The sequence below is a fragment of the Passer domesticus genome, chromosome 2 (assembly GCF_036417665.1).
Source record: "Passer domesticus isolate bPasDom1 chromosome 2, bPasDom1.hap1, whole genome shotgun sequence".
Taxonomy (NCBI): Eukaryota; Metazoa; Chordata; class Aves; order Passeriformes; family Passeridae; genus Passer; species Passer domesticus.
This window is the reverse complement of record NC_087475.1, coordinates 107,577,164-107,592,224: the sequence shown is the minus strand read 5'-3', so window position 1 is coordinate 107,592,224 and position 15,061 is coordinate 107,577,164. Positions and strand designations below refer to the sequence as shown.

General features: G+C 52.7%; 2 protein-coding genes across 3 annotated transcripts; one reads left to right on the top strand and one right to left on the bottom strand.

Annotated features, from left to right (window-relative positions):
* The first annotated feature begins 6 nt into the window (after positions 1-6).
* Positions 7-2,422, top strand: CDCA3 (cell division cycle associated 3). The gene is made up of 5 exons (XM_064410474.1): positions 7-144; positions 221-350; positions 434-646; positions 1,524-1,645; positions 2,023-2,422. Exons 1-5 carry the CDS (start codon positions 31-33, stop codon positions 2,155-2,157), a joined length of 714 nt encoding a protein of 237 aa, XP_064266544.1. The 5' UTR covers positions 7-30; the 3' UTR covers positions 2,158-2,422.
* GNB3 (G protein subunit beta 3) lies at positions 2,412-14,938 on the bottom strand. 2 transcript variants are annotated; one of them, XM_064410470.1, is made up of 10 exons: positions 13,303-14,938; positions 8,624-8,725; positions 8,055-8,093; positions 7,806-7,912; positions 7,631-7,694; positions 7,384-7,546; positions 7,232-7,298; positions 6,128-6,329; positions 4,837-5,053; positions 2,412-4,052 (listed from the first exon to the last, which is right to left on the bottom strand). In XM_064410470.1, exons 2-10 carry the CDS (start codon positions 8,678-8,680, stop codon positions 3,946-3,948), a joined length of 1,023 nt encoding a protein of 340 aa, XP_064266540.1. In that variant the 5' UTR covers positions 8,681-8,725; positions 13,303-14,938; the 3' UTR covers positions 2,412-3,945. The 2 variants fall into 2 exon arrangements, with proteins under 2 accessions (XP_064266540.1, XP_064266541.1); XM_064410471.1 differs by lacking the exon at positions 13,303-14,938 and adding an exon at positions 10,753-12,695.
* Between the last annotated feature and the right edge of the window lie 123 nt (positions 14,939-15,061).

Sequence of the window (15,061 nt, the reverse complement as noted above, 5' to 3'; positions counted from 1 at the left end):
CCGGGGCGCAGTGCGGCCGCCGCCGCCGCCATGGGCGCCTCGGGCAGCGCCCCCGCCACGCCGGCCGCGCCCCGCAACAAGCACCTGGCGCACGTCAGCGACCCCCGCTCCCCCACCGCCGGCATCCTGCGCACCCCCATCGAGGTAGGCGCCCTCCCGCCGCCGCCGCTCCCCCCCGCGCGGCCCCGGCCCGCCGCCCCCACGGCTGCCCTCTCCGCAGGTGGTGAGCTCCCCGGCGGGCAGCCCGCAGCCCAGCCCCGCCGCGCCGCCGGCGGGCACCGGCCAGCAGCGGGACCCGCGGTCGCCCACGCCCGGTATCTCCCGCACGCCCATGCGAGCCGTGTCGAGTGGTGAGTGCAGCCGCCGGGGCGGGCGGGAGCGGGGCTGCCCGGCCCGGCCTGGCGGCTCAGCGCGGCCCGCTCCGTCCCGGCAGACAGCGTGGACCGCCTGGTGAAGCAGCTCAGCGAGGCCTTCGGCGCCGAGGCCGCGGGGCCCGAGCCGGCGCCTCCGGGAGAGGCGGGCCCCGCCGCGGAGCCGGCCCGGCGGAGCTCCCCGCCCGCGCCGGGAGAAGGGGCGGAGAGGCCGCCCTCGGCCTCGCCATGCACGGCCCGGCCCGGCCGCCCTGCCGGGCACGGCTTCCCCGCGGGTAAGTGCTCGGTGTGGCGGTGACAGGGCTCCGGGTGGGCTGGGGCAGGTCGGCGCTCTCGGCACCGTCTGGTCCCGGCGCCCTCTCCAGGCGAGCTCCCCGATCCTGTCCCTGCCTCTGCTCTCTGGGAGCTGCGATGTTATCCAACAGATTTCTCTGCAGGGATGAGAAGTTGTTTCTAACCTGTATTCAAAATCAAGAGGTACACGACAGCTCTTCCCCGCTCTGAAATGGGCTTGTGACTGTGGAGACCTGTCCAGAGGGACCTTACAGCTTCTCCTTGGGAGGAGCTGTGGGGCAAGGGTGGGCAGCACATCTCTGTGCTAAGGCTGAGCAGTGCTGAGATTCAGTCTGGCTTTGATTCAGACTGCGCTTTAGAAAGCTCTGGGCTGAGCACTGCTCCTTGGAGGAGTGACTGAGGGCTGTTCAGCCTGCAGAGGAAAATGCTCAGGGGGTATCTTGTTAATAGATACAAATACCTGAAGGAAGGGTATAAGGAAGGGAGAGCCAGGCTCTTTTCAGCGGTGCCCAGTGATGGGACCAGAGACAAAGGGAACAGAACGGTACACAGGAAGCTCCTGAACATCAGGAAACACTTTTTTTTCACCATGAGGGTGACCAAGCAGTTGCTCAGAGAGGTTGCAGAATCTCCATCTCTTGAGATATTCAAGAGACAGCTGGACATGGTCCTGGACAATGGGCTCTAGGTGACCCTGCTGGAGTAGGTCTTCTAGAGTTCACTTCAACATCAACCTTTCTGTGATCCCTTTGCCTCAAAGCCCTTGGGTAAGTCTTTGAAAAAGATCAGGAGGCATTTAAAACCCAGGACCTTTGAGCCTTGTCATGATGTGCTGATGTGTTTCCTTTTGTCAACTAGTGAGCAAGCCCATAAGACACAAGCCCAACAACAAATTCATGGCGACATCTGGAGGAACTGGCCGCTCTCCCCTCAGCATTCTGCAAGATGATAATTCTCCCAGTTCTCCTGCCCCTCGCCAGGTAAAGCTTAATGGTCGTGCTGAGGGAGGGAGACTGAGCTGAAAAAAAAAGCCAAATCCTTCCATTTCTGTATCTTGAGAATTGTGGCTTTCTAGGCCTATAGAGACTAGCAACTTCACAAATGTTTTTCTGTGGGTCAGTCTTGTTACTGAATGCCTCTGAGTCTTGTTCAGTGTCTGTCTTTGGCCTTACTGTGAAACTGCCCATGTCAGTGCATTCCTTCTCTCTGGGCTGTAGAAAAAAGTCACTCTTGCACGTTGTCACAAGGGAATCCAAGCTGAATGGCCTGAAAGTAGGCTACATATTCTGCTGAGAATTAACTAACCTTCCATTAACTTGTATTTTACACTCCGTGTTTGGGTTTTTTATTTCTCTAGGGCAAGAGGCACACGTTGGGAGAGAACCTGGGGGAGAAGAAGGAAATGGATCTGAGCAGGAGCCTTAAATCTGGGAACTGTGCTTGGAGTGACTTGAACAAGGAGAACCAGCAGTGTCCTTTTGTGGAGAACTAGACGTTTCTTTTTTCAGCATCTTGCTGTAATTTGCTCCTATGTTTTGAGAACTTACTAGAGGGAAGAAATCCTACAATAGACTGAAACCCCAAAGCAGTGGTCACATTTCTCACCTATTCCTGTTGGGGAAAGATTTCTCCCTCCTCTTCCTAGCTTGTCATGTCTAGTGTACAGCACAGACTTTTGTCTCTTTTATTGTATGTCAGCTGTACTGGTTTTTCCATAGAGTTTTTATCTCTAGTAAATAAATTTGTGTTCAACCTTTGCTGGCTGTATGTCCTGATATTGTGCTTGCTCAGCACAACATTTTCTCTGGGACAAGGGCTCAGGAACAAATAGTTCAGCCTTCCATTGGCCTTAAAGCTGCCTTGTCCCCTGCCTGGAGCATGCTGAAGGGTGTGGCCTTGAATCCATGTACAACAGCGTGAGCTGGGAATCTGCAGCTCCCTGCAGGAAACTGATGTCTATCCAGTGTCACCTCTGGAGCTGTACTGCTCCTACACTGACCTGAAGCTGAGTTATGCAAGGGTCTGTCGTGAGGGTGAGATCCAAAATAACGTGAGATGGTATTGTCCATTCATATTGACCTTCTGCTGATAATTAACTAAACCTTGTTGATCTCCAGCTCTCCCAGCAGAGCCTTGGGCCCCCAAGGGTGTTGCTCTGAGCCAACAAGTGGAATAGGGGCTGAAAAAAGTGGTTGTGTAACTGAGCTAAAATATCCAAGCTTTGAAAGGATGCACTTTCATCTCGCTATCCCAACTCCAGCGTGTGAGGAACAGCCTCCCCTGCGGATGTGAGCTAAAGCAAGGTCTGTGGATGAGGTGTTGACTGGTTGAGACCAGCAGGCAATAGTCACAGGAAAGGAGTTCTCAGCTCATTGCAATGCTGGAAAGAACACAGCCTGCAGTGCTTCTGTGAGCTTGCTTTATTTGCCTGGGCTATGAAGATCTAAACAGACTTGAAAACATGGGCTGATGGCTACTGGTTAGACAGGGTCACCACACAATGCAGGAGTGAGGCAAAGAGGGAAGGAACAGCAAGAAGCAGACAACAAATAAGAATAAATATAATATTCCCTGATATTCTGGCAGGTCTTGAGGGCTACCTTTCTGCCATATATGCATAGATAAGACTTGAACTAACAAAAGAATAAATGTATTCCCTGCTATTCTGGCAGGTCTGAAGGCTGCCTTTCCTTTCCTCCCTTTATGCATAGATAGGACTTGAGCTAAGTGTTCCCCCATGAAAATGAGCCAAATTTATTCTAGCTTTATGTTTGAGGTGGTGCCATAGAAATCTCAAATCCAGCGTGTCTCTGGGGCTGTCTGCATGGATACAAGGACAGCTGCACAGAGAAGTTAGGCAGAGTTAAAGCAGGGAGAGAGCTTAGTCTGGGGTGGGTGTTGCATGAGGGGTCCTCTGAAGGAGGAGGATGGGTACCGGTGTGGGTAGAGGTGTTTGGAGGAGGGTGCAGTGTGTCTGAATTGTACTGCAAAGTCCTGAGACATAAAGAACAGCTCTTCAAGCCTGCACAAGGCTGGAAACTGCTGGGGCTGTTTAGAGGTGGAGAGAAGGGCCAGTGCATTTGCTCCTGCTCCCCAGCTCCCCCAGCTTCTCCTCCCTGATCTCCTTTCACTCTGGGAGACTCCTACAAGTGACCTGTGTCTAGAGACAAGTGGGAGTGGTAGGTAGGCATTGCTGCTGTGCTCAGCTGATGATGCTGTTTTGCATGGGCTCGGGCTGTGGGCCATGCTTCCGCTGCTCTTCCCCTCTCTGCTGCCGTCCTCAGTTCCAAATCTTGAGGAAACTGTCCCAGGAGCCAGTGGCAACAGCCATGCCATCCGCCGTCACCCCCAGGCAGCTCACTCTGTTGTCGTGGCCAGAAAGGATCCCTGTGGCGGGAAAGAAGAGAGCTCAGGGAGCGAAGGGGGCCTGTGAGAGGTGACACGGGTGGCCCTGCTGAGGACACGCGTCACCGGCTGTGCCGTGGGTGGCCCTGTCTGTCCCTGCACAGCTGCTTACAGTCTGCACGTGGAGAACAGGAGCCAACACGCCAAAGAACTTTTGTGTGTGGTGCACAACCACCACCCAAAGGGGCTCTTGGGAGGGTATGGCCAGCTGAGTCCCCACACAACTGCTTTCACCCTGGAGTGACAGTAAGACTAAGGTAGGATGGGGTCCTTGGTGAGGCTGAGAAACAGCAGTGCTGTTGGTGGGCTGTGTTTCATGACTTTTCAAAGGGTAAGGGCCACGTCTGAAAGAAAAATGCTGTGCTCTGTGTACAAGGATCGCAGAGTACCCAAAGATGTTGGATGGAAGCCCAGGTGCACGCCTGGCTTGGTGCCTGGCCACCAAGTGGCACTGTGAGTACCTGGAACCGGCAGACTGGGAGGAAGCAGGATAGGAGGGAAGCCACTTGGTGGTTGTGAGCAGTTTTAGCTAATGGGAACCTTCTTGTCCCCCTTAATCAATGTTGTTTAAAGGCTCGACTTCCTTAACATTAAAAAAAATATCTCTTCTAGGCCAGTGAGAGTTGTCCTAGTTCTGGTGTGCTCCCTAAGCACGAGGGAGCTCTGCTGGGTTTCAGTATAGGATGTCTTCCTATGTTTAGGGAAAATAAGTGCCTTATTATCCCTAAGGCAGGGAGGGAAAGAGGGGCCTCGAGGAGCCACTCACCCACGCGCTCTGCTTTCAGGGAGTCCCAGATGTTGCAGTTGAAGTCGTCGTAGCCGGCAAAGAGGAGCCGCCCGCTGCGGGAGAGGGCGATGGAGGTGATTCCGCAGATGATGGTCTCGTGGGAGTACATGATGAGCTCCTGGTCCGCCCGCAGGTCGAAGAGGCGGCACGTGGCGTCGTCGGAGCCGGTGCAGATGGCTTCGCCGTTAGGGAAGAACTGGGGAGGGCACACACCGTGTCTTAGTGAGCATTTCCTCAGATCCCGATGGAATTCCTCAACTCATCACCCCTCTGCTAACCACCAGGAAGCCACGGAGGCAGGAAAACCTGGTGGGACCAGACACTGGATCATAAAATTTGAGTCTGCTGAAGGTGGAAGACTGATTCTTCTCATAAGGTCTAATAAACCCTTTCCACTCCAAGAAAACAAATGGCCTAAGGAGCTAGAGCTGTTGCAAGATATTTCAGTGCTTGAGGGAGGATTATTTTAACTCCAGCTGTTAGACTGGACAAGTAGACACTTGACAAGTGTCCACCTATTATCCCCCAGCTGAGATCTGACATAATTCTGGCTACCAGAGCCTTCCTCTGTCTGATCCTCATATCCCAGCCTTCTCATACATGCTCATTTTCTGTGGTCTTGCTCTGAGGAGTAAATAGAGGGAGCAGGTATGGCAGAAAATCATGTGGCTGGCAAGGCAGCCATGGGGCAACTGAGAAAGGTTTCACTAACTGATGTCAGTGGAGGGTGGTTTGAGCAGCAGACTGCAGGAAGCTGGCATTTGGTTAGCTACAAGGAATAGCCTGCCATGCGTCTTGTCCTGCCATCTCAGCAGCTCTGAGGGAGGTGCTTCCTCCCAAATGTCTGAGCTGCCTCCCATGAAAATTTAATCTTCAGAAGATCTGCCACCTCTTCTGTCTGGAGCTGACCTCAGCTGAGTTAGGTATTCCTGCTGCCTCGCTTGTGCCAGGGCTGCTGGAGCGTGCCCGAACCACAGCTCCCACGTGCTCTTGCAAGCAAAGCTGGACCAGCACCTGAGTCAGGATGCTCAGCTCCACAGACCATGGTGCGCTGCCTGTCCAAGACTCGGATGCTTTGGTGCCTGGGGAGAGCCCTCCTCCAGACTTCAGTGAACTTGGGCACTCCCTGCTTCAGGTGGATCACGCGGCCAAGGTCTAAGACCCCTGTTACCCTGCTGGCTGTGACAGCTTTCAGCCTTGTCCCAAGGCTGTTTCGGAGCTGTTCCACCCCCCATTTTCCTCCCTAGCCCTGTGCAGACAGCATACGTACGGAGATGGCATTGATGTCGGACTCGTGCCCTGAGAAGGTCTGGCGGCAGGAGCCCTCCCGCACGTCCCACAGTTTGGCAGTGGCATCACAAGCCCCGGAGATGAAGAGTTTGAAGTCAGGGGAGACGGCCAAGCTCATGCAGTCTCCAGTGTGACCAATGAACACAGTTTTCTGCTGCCCCGTCTCGATGTCCCAGAGCGCGCTGCAGGAGAGGAGAAGAGAGGTGAGGATGTCTCAGAGCCAGCCCAGGCAGAGCAGACCCACAGCCAGGATGAAGAGCTGTCCCTCTCGCAAGCAAAAGGAGGGAAGCCATGGCTACTGCATGGGAAAATGGGTGAGAGCATCCCTGGAGTCAGCTGTAAACAACAGGAGATATCTTCACAGCTGTTGTTGGCAATACCTTTGCCAAAACAGAGTTAGACTAAGACTGGGGGTGTGTGAGGTTTGGCATATCCTTGTAAGTGTAACAGCTGAAGGGAATACTGAGAGACTGTAAGAGGGACACAAACACCAAAAAATAGCAAGCAGCTGAAAAAGGTCTTCTGTGTCTGTGCAAAGCTCTTGTTCAGTGGGATCCCACACCACAGCCAGGGAAACAAACCCTGTGTAACCCTGATCTCTGATGGAAATGCCACATTTCCTTAGTCAAAAGGTTCTTCCAAAGCAGGTGTTGGGATGGGGTGGGGTGAATAAAGACTCAGGACTGTTCAGAGTCACAGCACAGCGAGCCCTGAGAACCAGGAACCAAAGGATCAAGGCACTGCCTCTGCAGTGTCCCTTGCACAGAAGGCAAGACTTGAGAAGTGGAGAAGGTATGAGTGCTCCACATAAAATTAAAACTCTTCTGTTTAAGACATAAATGACCCTGTTCATTGTGAGAACTGTTGACATGGTCCCTACTGCTTGACCTGGCCTCAGCTGAGGAAAGAAGCACCTGTTCTGCCAAGGGAGGAAGAATGGATTTGACTTCCTAGGTGCTCCATGTGGCTTCTCCATGTAGGCATAATTCCTCCTGAGATAGTGGAGTGCTGAAGAGCACAAGGACTGCGCTTGCTGTGCTAAGAGCAGAGATCCTGTCACCAGGATGCAGGAGGGAGCACTCACCATGTGGTATCTCCAGAGCTAGTCACGATATTGTTGTCATCAAGGAATCGGCAGCAGGAGAGGTATCCTGGGAAGCAGGAACAAGCAAGTATGAGAAAAGGGGCAGGGACAGAAGGGTGAGGTTTGGAAGCAGGGGCAGGCAGAGCACACACCTGTATGGGCTGAGAGCTCCCTGCTCACTTTGACGTTGCCTTCACGAGACTTGAGGCTGTAGATGGAGCACATGTTGTCAAGGCCTCCACAGGCCACAAAATTGCCAGAGGGGGCATAGGCACAGGTCATGACCCAGGAAGAGCGCAAAGGGATGGCATGAACCTGGAAGGACCAGAAACAGTGTCAGGGTCAAGGACACCAGCTCCGAGGGGACCCACTCCAGCATCCCGGTTTGCAGACTCCTACCTTGTTAGTTGTGTATGTGTCCCACACAATCAGTTTCCCATCTTGTGAGGCACTGACCATAAGTCTGTGAGAGAGGAACAAAATGGTGTTAGTGGCTTTCTTCCCATCAGAGCCTTCCCACCCCTCACACCCGTGTGCTGTCCTGCTCCCAGCAGATCAGCAGCAGCGCTCTCACTTGGAGTCTGTGGACCAGTGCAAGGCGTAGATCTTGGCCAGGTGTCCCCGCAGGGTCCTTCGGGTCCGCATCTGGATGCGTCCAACCACCTCCATTCCAGACACAATCTAACGAAAGAGTGGAGGAAGAGAAATAATTTGTCTTGGACTACCATTACTGCTTTCCACATCTCTGCCTCCTAGCTCCTTCCTGACTGGACAGAAACCCCTCAGAGTGGTGCTGGCTTGCCCAGGCAGCCCTGTCCCTTACCTGAGCAAGCGTTGTGTCTGCACAGGCTTTCCGGGCATCCTGGAAGAGACAACAGCAGATGAGACAGATTAAAAACATATGGGGAAGGCAGTGACAAATGAAATTTGGGGTCAATGTCTGAGGGCTACTAGAAGTAGGAACTGTGGCTTTGCTGTGTTTGGATTGTGGCCGGCACAGGGGGAATATCTGTCTGTGATCAGGGCACCTTGACACCAGTCAATTGTCAGGAAGGTGAGCCAAAACTTGCTCAGCATCCTGTTTGCTGTGCTACACCCTTTCCATAGACCCTCCCACCTGACAGAACAGCAGCTGTCTCACAGACAGAGGAGATCCTGGGGATTCACTACACTCGTGGGACCCCTGTCCCTGTTTCTCTCCCTTCCCCCCACCATGGTGGGAAGATCTCCATTAGCATCTAAAGGGCTGTGGAGAACTGCACAGGGCTACAAGAACATAGGTGGAGAAAGCCCAGCTCCAGCTTGTGGCTGAGGAGGAAAGTTTGGGCATGCACTGGGGGGGAGTGGGGGTAGACACGCTCTCAGCAGCTTCATGACTGTTGCCAGCATTACCGCAATCTGCTTCTTCAGCTGCTCAGCCTCCTGCTTCATCTGCTCCATTTCCCCCATCTTTCTGACCTAGGGGTGGCTCCTCCACGTGGGGCAGCCTGGATTCTGGGGAGACAGATCAAAGGAGAGAGGTGTGAGTTAGATAGGACACCAGTGTGAGTGCTCAGCTGTGGAAATGCAGATATTCTGACAAAGGCATGGTGACCATTTCTTGGCTGAATACTCAGTAATATCGTGCTGTATCTGGCCACAGCCCTTAGCATTTGGGAAGATTGTGCTGGGCCTGGTCAGAGTCCATTTTGTCTTGGATCCTGCTTACACATACATGTACAGAAGCTAAAGAACTCCAGAGCCTCTTGCTGAGGTTCTGGCCACACCTGTCCACTCATTTTTAACCTCTCCATTCCAAGCCCTGGCACTTCTTCATCAGCTTCTCCCTGTTCATGGCCAAGCTGTCCATCTCAGCTCCAGGAGGAAGAAACTTGATGGGGGGAGCCCACTGACTATTTCCTACTGTTTGTACTAAGCCTAAAGCCTCACCAGGCAGGACCAACCAACTCTCTGAACACCAAGGAAATCTACAGGGCTGCTGAGGTGCTCTCTCAGGGCTAGGGCTCCCTTCCAGTTTCACATCAAAAACCAAACCAAAACCAACCAAACAAACAAAAAACCAAAGCAAAGTAACATAAAAAGAAAGGTTGATGCCTAGGGAAGTATCTAAGAATAACATAAGCCAGTAGGGGTACACCTCCTACTTGCCCAGCCCCAGCTTTTCACTGACGTCCAAAGCTAGAGCAGCATTACTGTGTGCAAGTCCTTGATGGATTTCTGTGCATTTTTCCACACCCTTTTTGCAGTGATGTGGCCCATGCCAAGTTCAGCCTCCTCAGTACCCCACGGTGATGCCTTCCACAGCTGGGTGGCAGGCTCTGCAAAGAAGTTCCTGCTTCTATCACTTCCTGGTGGCACTGGTTCCACTTGACAGTAGCTATATTTTGAGTTGGAAGGATCAGCAAACAACTGGTCTCTATTCACCTCTGCATCACTCGGTATTTTATACATCTTTGTCATACCCGTCCCTTTTCCTGAGTGCAGAGCAAACTTAGTCATTCCTCCCGTGTAAGCTGTTATGTCCTGTTATCTCTGCTGTTCTGTGAGCTTTTCTTCAGTTGTTTACAGAGCAGAGATGACACGTTTTTGCAGGGAGAGAAGGGAGCCAGAATTGTAATCCATATTCAAGATGCAGGTGCACTGTATCATTATACAAAATCTCTGTTTTGTTCTCTCTTTCTTGTTATGTGCACTTAAATCTTCACCAGCGATTCTAGCATCTCCCACTTTTGTAGACAAACGTGATCTTTCATTGCTCCAACATTTCACCTGGATAGATGTGTGTCCAGATGTGCTCCAGGTGTTGCCCAAGAAATGTTCCAGCAGCATCTGCAGAATTTCTCCTAGTTCCTTTGAGTCACATCACTTCCATCATCCCTGCTGCCTGAAGGCCTCATTTCCTCTGGTCAGTGAGGCTTTGTGTCCTTCCATGCCAGACTTGCTCTCTTGCTGTGGGCAAGCACATCCAGACAGCTCCCAAGTCCCACCTTTGCTTGCAGCTTGATAGAGCACTTTGAGTTTCCTTTAAGAATTCCTTCCCTTCAATGTCTCCATGGCTTTCCTTGGATCCCCCAGGCACAGTGAGTTTTTGCTTGTTCAATGATTCCTGAGGCATGGCTTTGAGTGTAGGAAAGAGAACGAGATAGAGGTTTCCCCTAGCTCCTGGGAGGCCATCCCAGCAGGAAGCTACTTCAGGATACACTTTGCAGAGAGAGACTCGTGCCTGCTGGATCCAAGGCTGGATAGAGGCACAGCACTGCTGAGTGTTCCCTGCTCACTGCCCATGCCCTGGATGGGGCTGGCAGCCCTGGGAAATGGTGAGGGAGAAGGAGGGCAGCACTGCCAGGGCCCAGAGGAATGTGCCACAGACATGGCCTGGGGCTGCCAGCCTCAGCACCTGAGCTGGGCCCATTCCACTGGTTTTTCTTCTCTCATTCCAACAGAACAGTGATATGGGGGGCTCCTCCCAGCAAGGATGCACAGCTGCACCTCATTGAGGGACCCTGGCCATGGAAGCCCACCTCCATGCACTTCTCCTCCTTTGGGAAAGGGCTGGCATTCCACTCCACCTCTCAGCTGACTGACAGAGCGGGGAGATGCTGGGGAAGGCCTTGCAGCTTTCGGTCAGAGGCTGCACATCCTCCTTTTGCTGGGGTGTTTGCCCCTCACTTTCAGTGTGCAGTCAGGCTGCAAGGCTCCATCCAGCTCTGCTCACAGCCTACAGCACACCAAGCAGCACACCTGAACTTCCAGCCACCCTGTGCCGCCAGCCCTACCACTGTGGCCCACACTTTACACTTTTCCAGTGTCCCTTAAGACTGATCCATTGACCCTAAGCATTGGATTGCCTTTTCCTGCTAGGTAACCTCCTCCCTCTGACTCCTTCCAGCCTCCTTTGCTTGGTTCCCAAGTTCTTCAGGCTGTTTTTTCATATACATTTGGCTCTCTGAGATCACTGTCCATCCACCTGCCCTAATTTTTCTTTGTAGATTTCTGGTTTTGCCCACCCAGACGTGCACAGAGATGGGAACCTTGTTCTCCCTTCCTTCCAATTTCTGCTCCCAGTGAAGCTGGCTGTACTCATCCTCCTCATTACCCATGGGATCCCAGTCTTCCTTTCACTGCTCCTGCTTTTTTGCTGCTCTCTTCCCTTCTCTGGTTGTTTCTCAACTCTGGCACTAGCAAGGGAATGCCAGTTCACTGCTCTGTAAAGCTGCACGACCAGATGAGGGGCTTTCGGAGCCATAGGCAGATCAAGCAGCAGGGGCAGGATGTCGAGGACGGATAAAAAGGGCTAAATATAGAGAAGGTGCAGCTCAGGACTGTGTCCCAACCTTTAAATCCCTCTGAGGGAACACTCTAAATGAAGTTGGGAATTGTTCTCAGCCTCAGAAGGACAAGGAGCCACATATGAGTGATAATAATAGTTCCATCTTTGCCTGTCGCCTCCATCCGTCACGTCCCAGTGCAATTTGTGGAGAGTGAGCTGTCCCCAGCGTAGGGCAGCTGCTTCCCTGGAGGACCAGGGCAGGTGTGCAAAAGAGCAGCTCATTATGGTCATGTAAATTTAGGGCAGGAAATGGGAGGAACAAAATGGGGGAAGAAGAGAGGAAAGGGAAATGGAGTTTGGCCAAAGCATGTTCCTGCCTTGACCAGCAGGACCTTAGGGATACACATTTATTGTGGATCTAAGGATCAGCTCACAGTTGCTCATGGTGGTTGCCCAGGCTAGTTTTAATGGGAAAGGCTTTTAAATGGCACACACTTGGTGCTTTCTGGAAATAAGGGCTCTTTCAGGTGAATGCTAAGCAGTAGAGGAAACCAAGTCCTTAGGTACCTTTGAAAGAAACAATTCACCACTCTCAGCACAGCTACTGACAGGAGGACCTTGGCACCAGCACTGCTCCAGAGTTTTGCCTCCTGCAAGCACCACCAGGAGCAAGCAGGGCACAGCCAAACAGAGCCTGGGCTTGGCTGGTTCATGCCAGCCCTGTTCTGAGCTTTGCCTTAGCTGTGCTCATCCAGTTCACAGGTCTTGACTTCGGAAATCACATTTCATTTCTTCTGCTCTCCAACATGACAGTTCTTTCCCCTCCTGCCTTTTCTAACAAATTTCTTGCTGCAGCACTCCTGTCTGTGGGCAACCAAACCCATCCTGAGTCCTTTGGTGTCTGCTTATAGCACATCAAATGCCTCTGCTGTGGTGCAAGACGGAGGGGGAATCTGGAATCATCCATCTTCTGCCTTTTGCTGCCACGCCCTGACTTTTCAGAGCAGTGGCCATATCCCTTGCACAATGCCATGGAGATGGCCCAGCTTGCTCCCTGAGGGCTGTCCCTCCAAGTCACCTGCATCACTCCCTGGTGGGGGTAAGGATGCAAGTAATGGGTGGGAAAAAGAGGCAAGGTGAACCCTCTTATTATCTGCTCCTGGGTAGCTTCCCCCACGCTGCAGGAGTGGTCACTGAAATGTTGGGAGAGGGCTGTGAATGGAAAAGGGAAAGGGGCAAGAAGAAGGACTCAGTGGGAACAGGCAGCATCCCTGGGTCTCTGTGTAATCCCTGACTAACTTTGGAGGCTCGCCCTGGTGACCCTGGGCTCCTTGCAGAGCCGGATACAGAGATGATCCCTCTCTCCTGTGATGGAGATCAAAGGTCAGGGTAAAATTACCCTGCTCTGCTCCTTGCTTTCTCAGGGCTCCTTCTCCAGCCAGAACAGCAGCCAGCTGCACAGAGGTGTGCACAAGGTGCACGGGGAGAGCAGGGCTGTATGCAGGCAGCGAGTGCCAGGTCCATCAGGGGAGGTGTTACCCTCCCGCTCCAGTCTGGAAACTGGTGAGATTTACCTGCCAAGTGGAGAACAAGCAACCCCATCCCAGTGCAAAGCCCCCTCATCACTGCAAAGACTCCTCAGTGCTAACCCCAACTCCATTCCACAACCTTACCCTCCCTCATCCTCTGATGGGATGAGCCCTTGCTCAAAGGCTCCCCACATAACCACTCCAAGAAACTCAGGGTCCCAAATGCCAGGTTCACCAAGGTGACCTCAGGCATTGCAAGGCGGCAAACTTACCGGGATCTGTAGAGCAAGGTGGGTTGCAGTCCCCTCTGGATGGGGCCCTCACAGCCTGCCTCCCTTGCTGAGAATGGCTCCTCACTGCCCAAAAGTCCCTTGCACCTCTGCAGTCTCCAGTCAGTCCCGTCTGTCCACCCAGCGAGTCCCTTGCTCCCTCTCTGCTCCTCAGCCTCTCCCAGGACTGATCTCCCCATGGGGAGCTGGAAGGCTGTGGACGGGAGGGGTTGGGGGAGGGCTGATTCCAGGAGCAGCGTCAGGCAAATTAAATCAGACACCAGAGACTTGGGGAAATCGGATTGGGACGTAATGCAAAGCAGGTGGATGGGGAGGGGTGAAAAGAGAGAGTAGCACACTGCTCCTGAAGGGAAAGAAACAATCCCAGGCGGATTTGACTCCCTCTGTTTATATCAGCAACAAACTAATAAAGTGAAGATTAGCCAGAACAGCCTAGGATTACCAGCCACCAGGGCAGGGCTTGCTGTACCTCACAGTCACAGGAATTCCTATTTTCCCAGGGACAGCATGCCACTTGTGTCCTGGGCAGGGCGAAAAGAGGGATGATGCCACCAGAGAGGGCCAGCAAAGGGAAAACCAATGGCAGGGTCACCACACCCTCTCTCGGCTGCAAACAGGGCTCAGGATGGGGAAAACAGAACTGGGCACAGGGGCCAGGGGTGGCAAAAGATTTGGTGGCATGCCTTTTGGCAGCCACTTTAGTGGGATGCTGCACGGGGATTATCTTGGCCTCAATCTCTTTTAATCTCTCCCGCGGCTTTGGCCCAAGCCTGAGATAAATACCTTTTAACGGATCTCATCTGACGTCAGGAGGCCATCAGTCTAATCACCCAGGCCACCTTTGGGCAAAGCAAGCCAGAGATGTGGACACTGGCCCCTCACCCCTCAATGTGTCCTCATCAACCAGGAACCCCCCCAGCAGCCCCCACAAATCATCGGGATGGACATGTGGGTGCTGGGATGAGACAGGCCCCTCGCCAGGGAGAGGGAATTTGAAATGCACACAGTCAAACATCTCCCTGTGACCCTGGGGAGGGGGTGGGAAGCAAAAGGGGCTGCCAACACAGGTTTCCCAAGCCTGCATGTTGAGAAGCATCAGGATTCAGATTAAGGAAGGACTTCCCTTTCCAAGGAGCAGGGGCCCTGTGCCACTCACCCACCTCTTACACCACTGGCCCTGGCTCTAAAGATTTCTTCCCCTTGAACTGTGCTTGGGGTATCCATGCACAACTCATCAAGGCTTGAGTATGTCATGACCACAGATTGATCTCTTGCTCTAATGCTTCCCAGGAAAAGGGTCACTGCTCTTTTAGATACTCCATATCCACCCCATTCAATTCCTATTTGGCTACAATATAATCCCATCTCGGGACACTAATCCCCTGGGCAGTGACAGCAGATTGCCTTTCTATCAGGGTAGAAAATGATAAACAAAATCTCTCTTCTGCTTTCAGGGACAATTTAGTGCATGGAGAGGGGAAAAAAATGAAAACAACAAAAAAAAGAGAGGTCTTGCTACAGGGAAACTTGATTGTACAGTGCTTTTTCTTAAAGGCACTCCTCACCCTTTCCACATTAGCCACGTCACAGCTGACTTTCTCTCTTGCTCTCCCTCACTGGAAGTAGCTGACATCTGGGTAAATACTCTGTTATCTTTCACTGAGGGCTCAATCCCCTCCCATCATTTGTTAATTAAATTTCAATCAGAAACAAGTGTGCACATCTCCCTGGTATACAGACA

Bases quoted from the DNA above. Each gene is read 5' to 3' on its own strand.
- CDCA3 (XM_064410474.1), top strand. From the start codon at position 31: ATGGGCGCCTCGGGCAGCGCCCCCGCCACGCCGGCCGCGCCCCGCAAC. The intron at 145-220 runs GTAGGCGCCCTC...CCCTCTCCGCAG, and splicing joins TCCTGCGCACCCCCATCGAG to GTGGTGAGCTCCCCGGCGGG. The intron at 1,646-2,022 runs GTAAAGCTTAAT...TTATTTCTCTAG, and splicing joins GTTCTCCTGCCCCTCGCCAG to GGCAAGAGGCACACGTTGGG.
- GNB3 (XM_064410470.1), bottom strand. From the start codon at position 8,680: ATGGGGGAAATGGAGCAGATGAAGCAGGAGGCTGAGCAGCTGAAGAAG. The intron at 5,054-6,127 runs GTACGTATGCTG...TGCCCTCCCCAG, and splicing joins CCGACATCAATGCCATCTCC to TTCTTCCCTAACGGCGAAGC. The intron at 4,053-4,836 runs GTGAGTGGCTCC...TTCCCGCCACAG, and splicing joins CCTGAAAGCAGAGCGCGTGG to GGATCCTTTCTGGCCACGAC.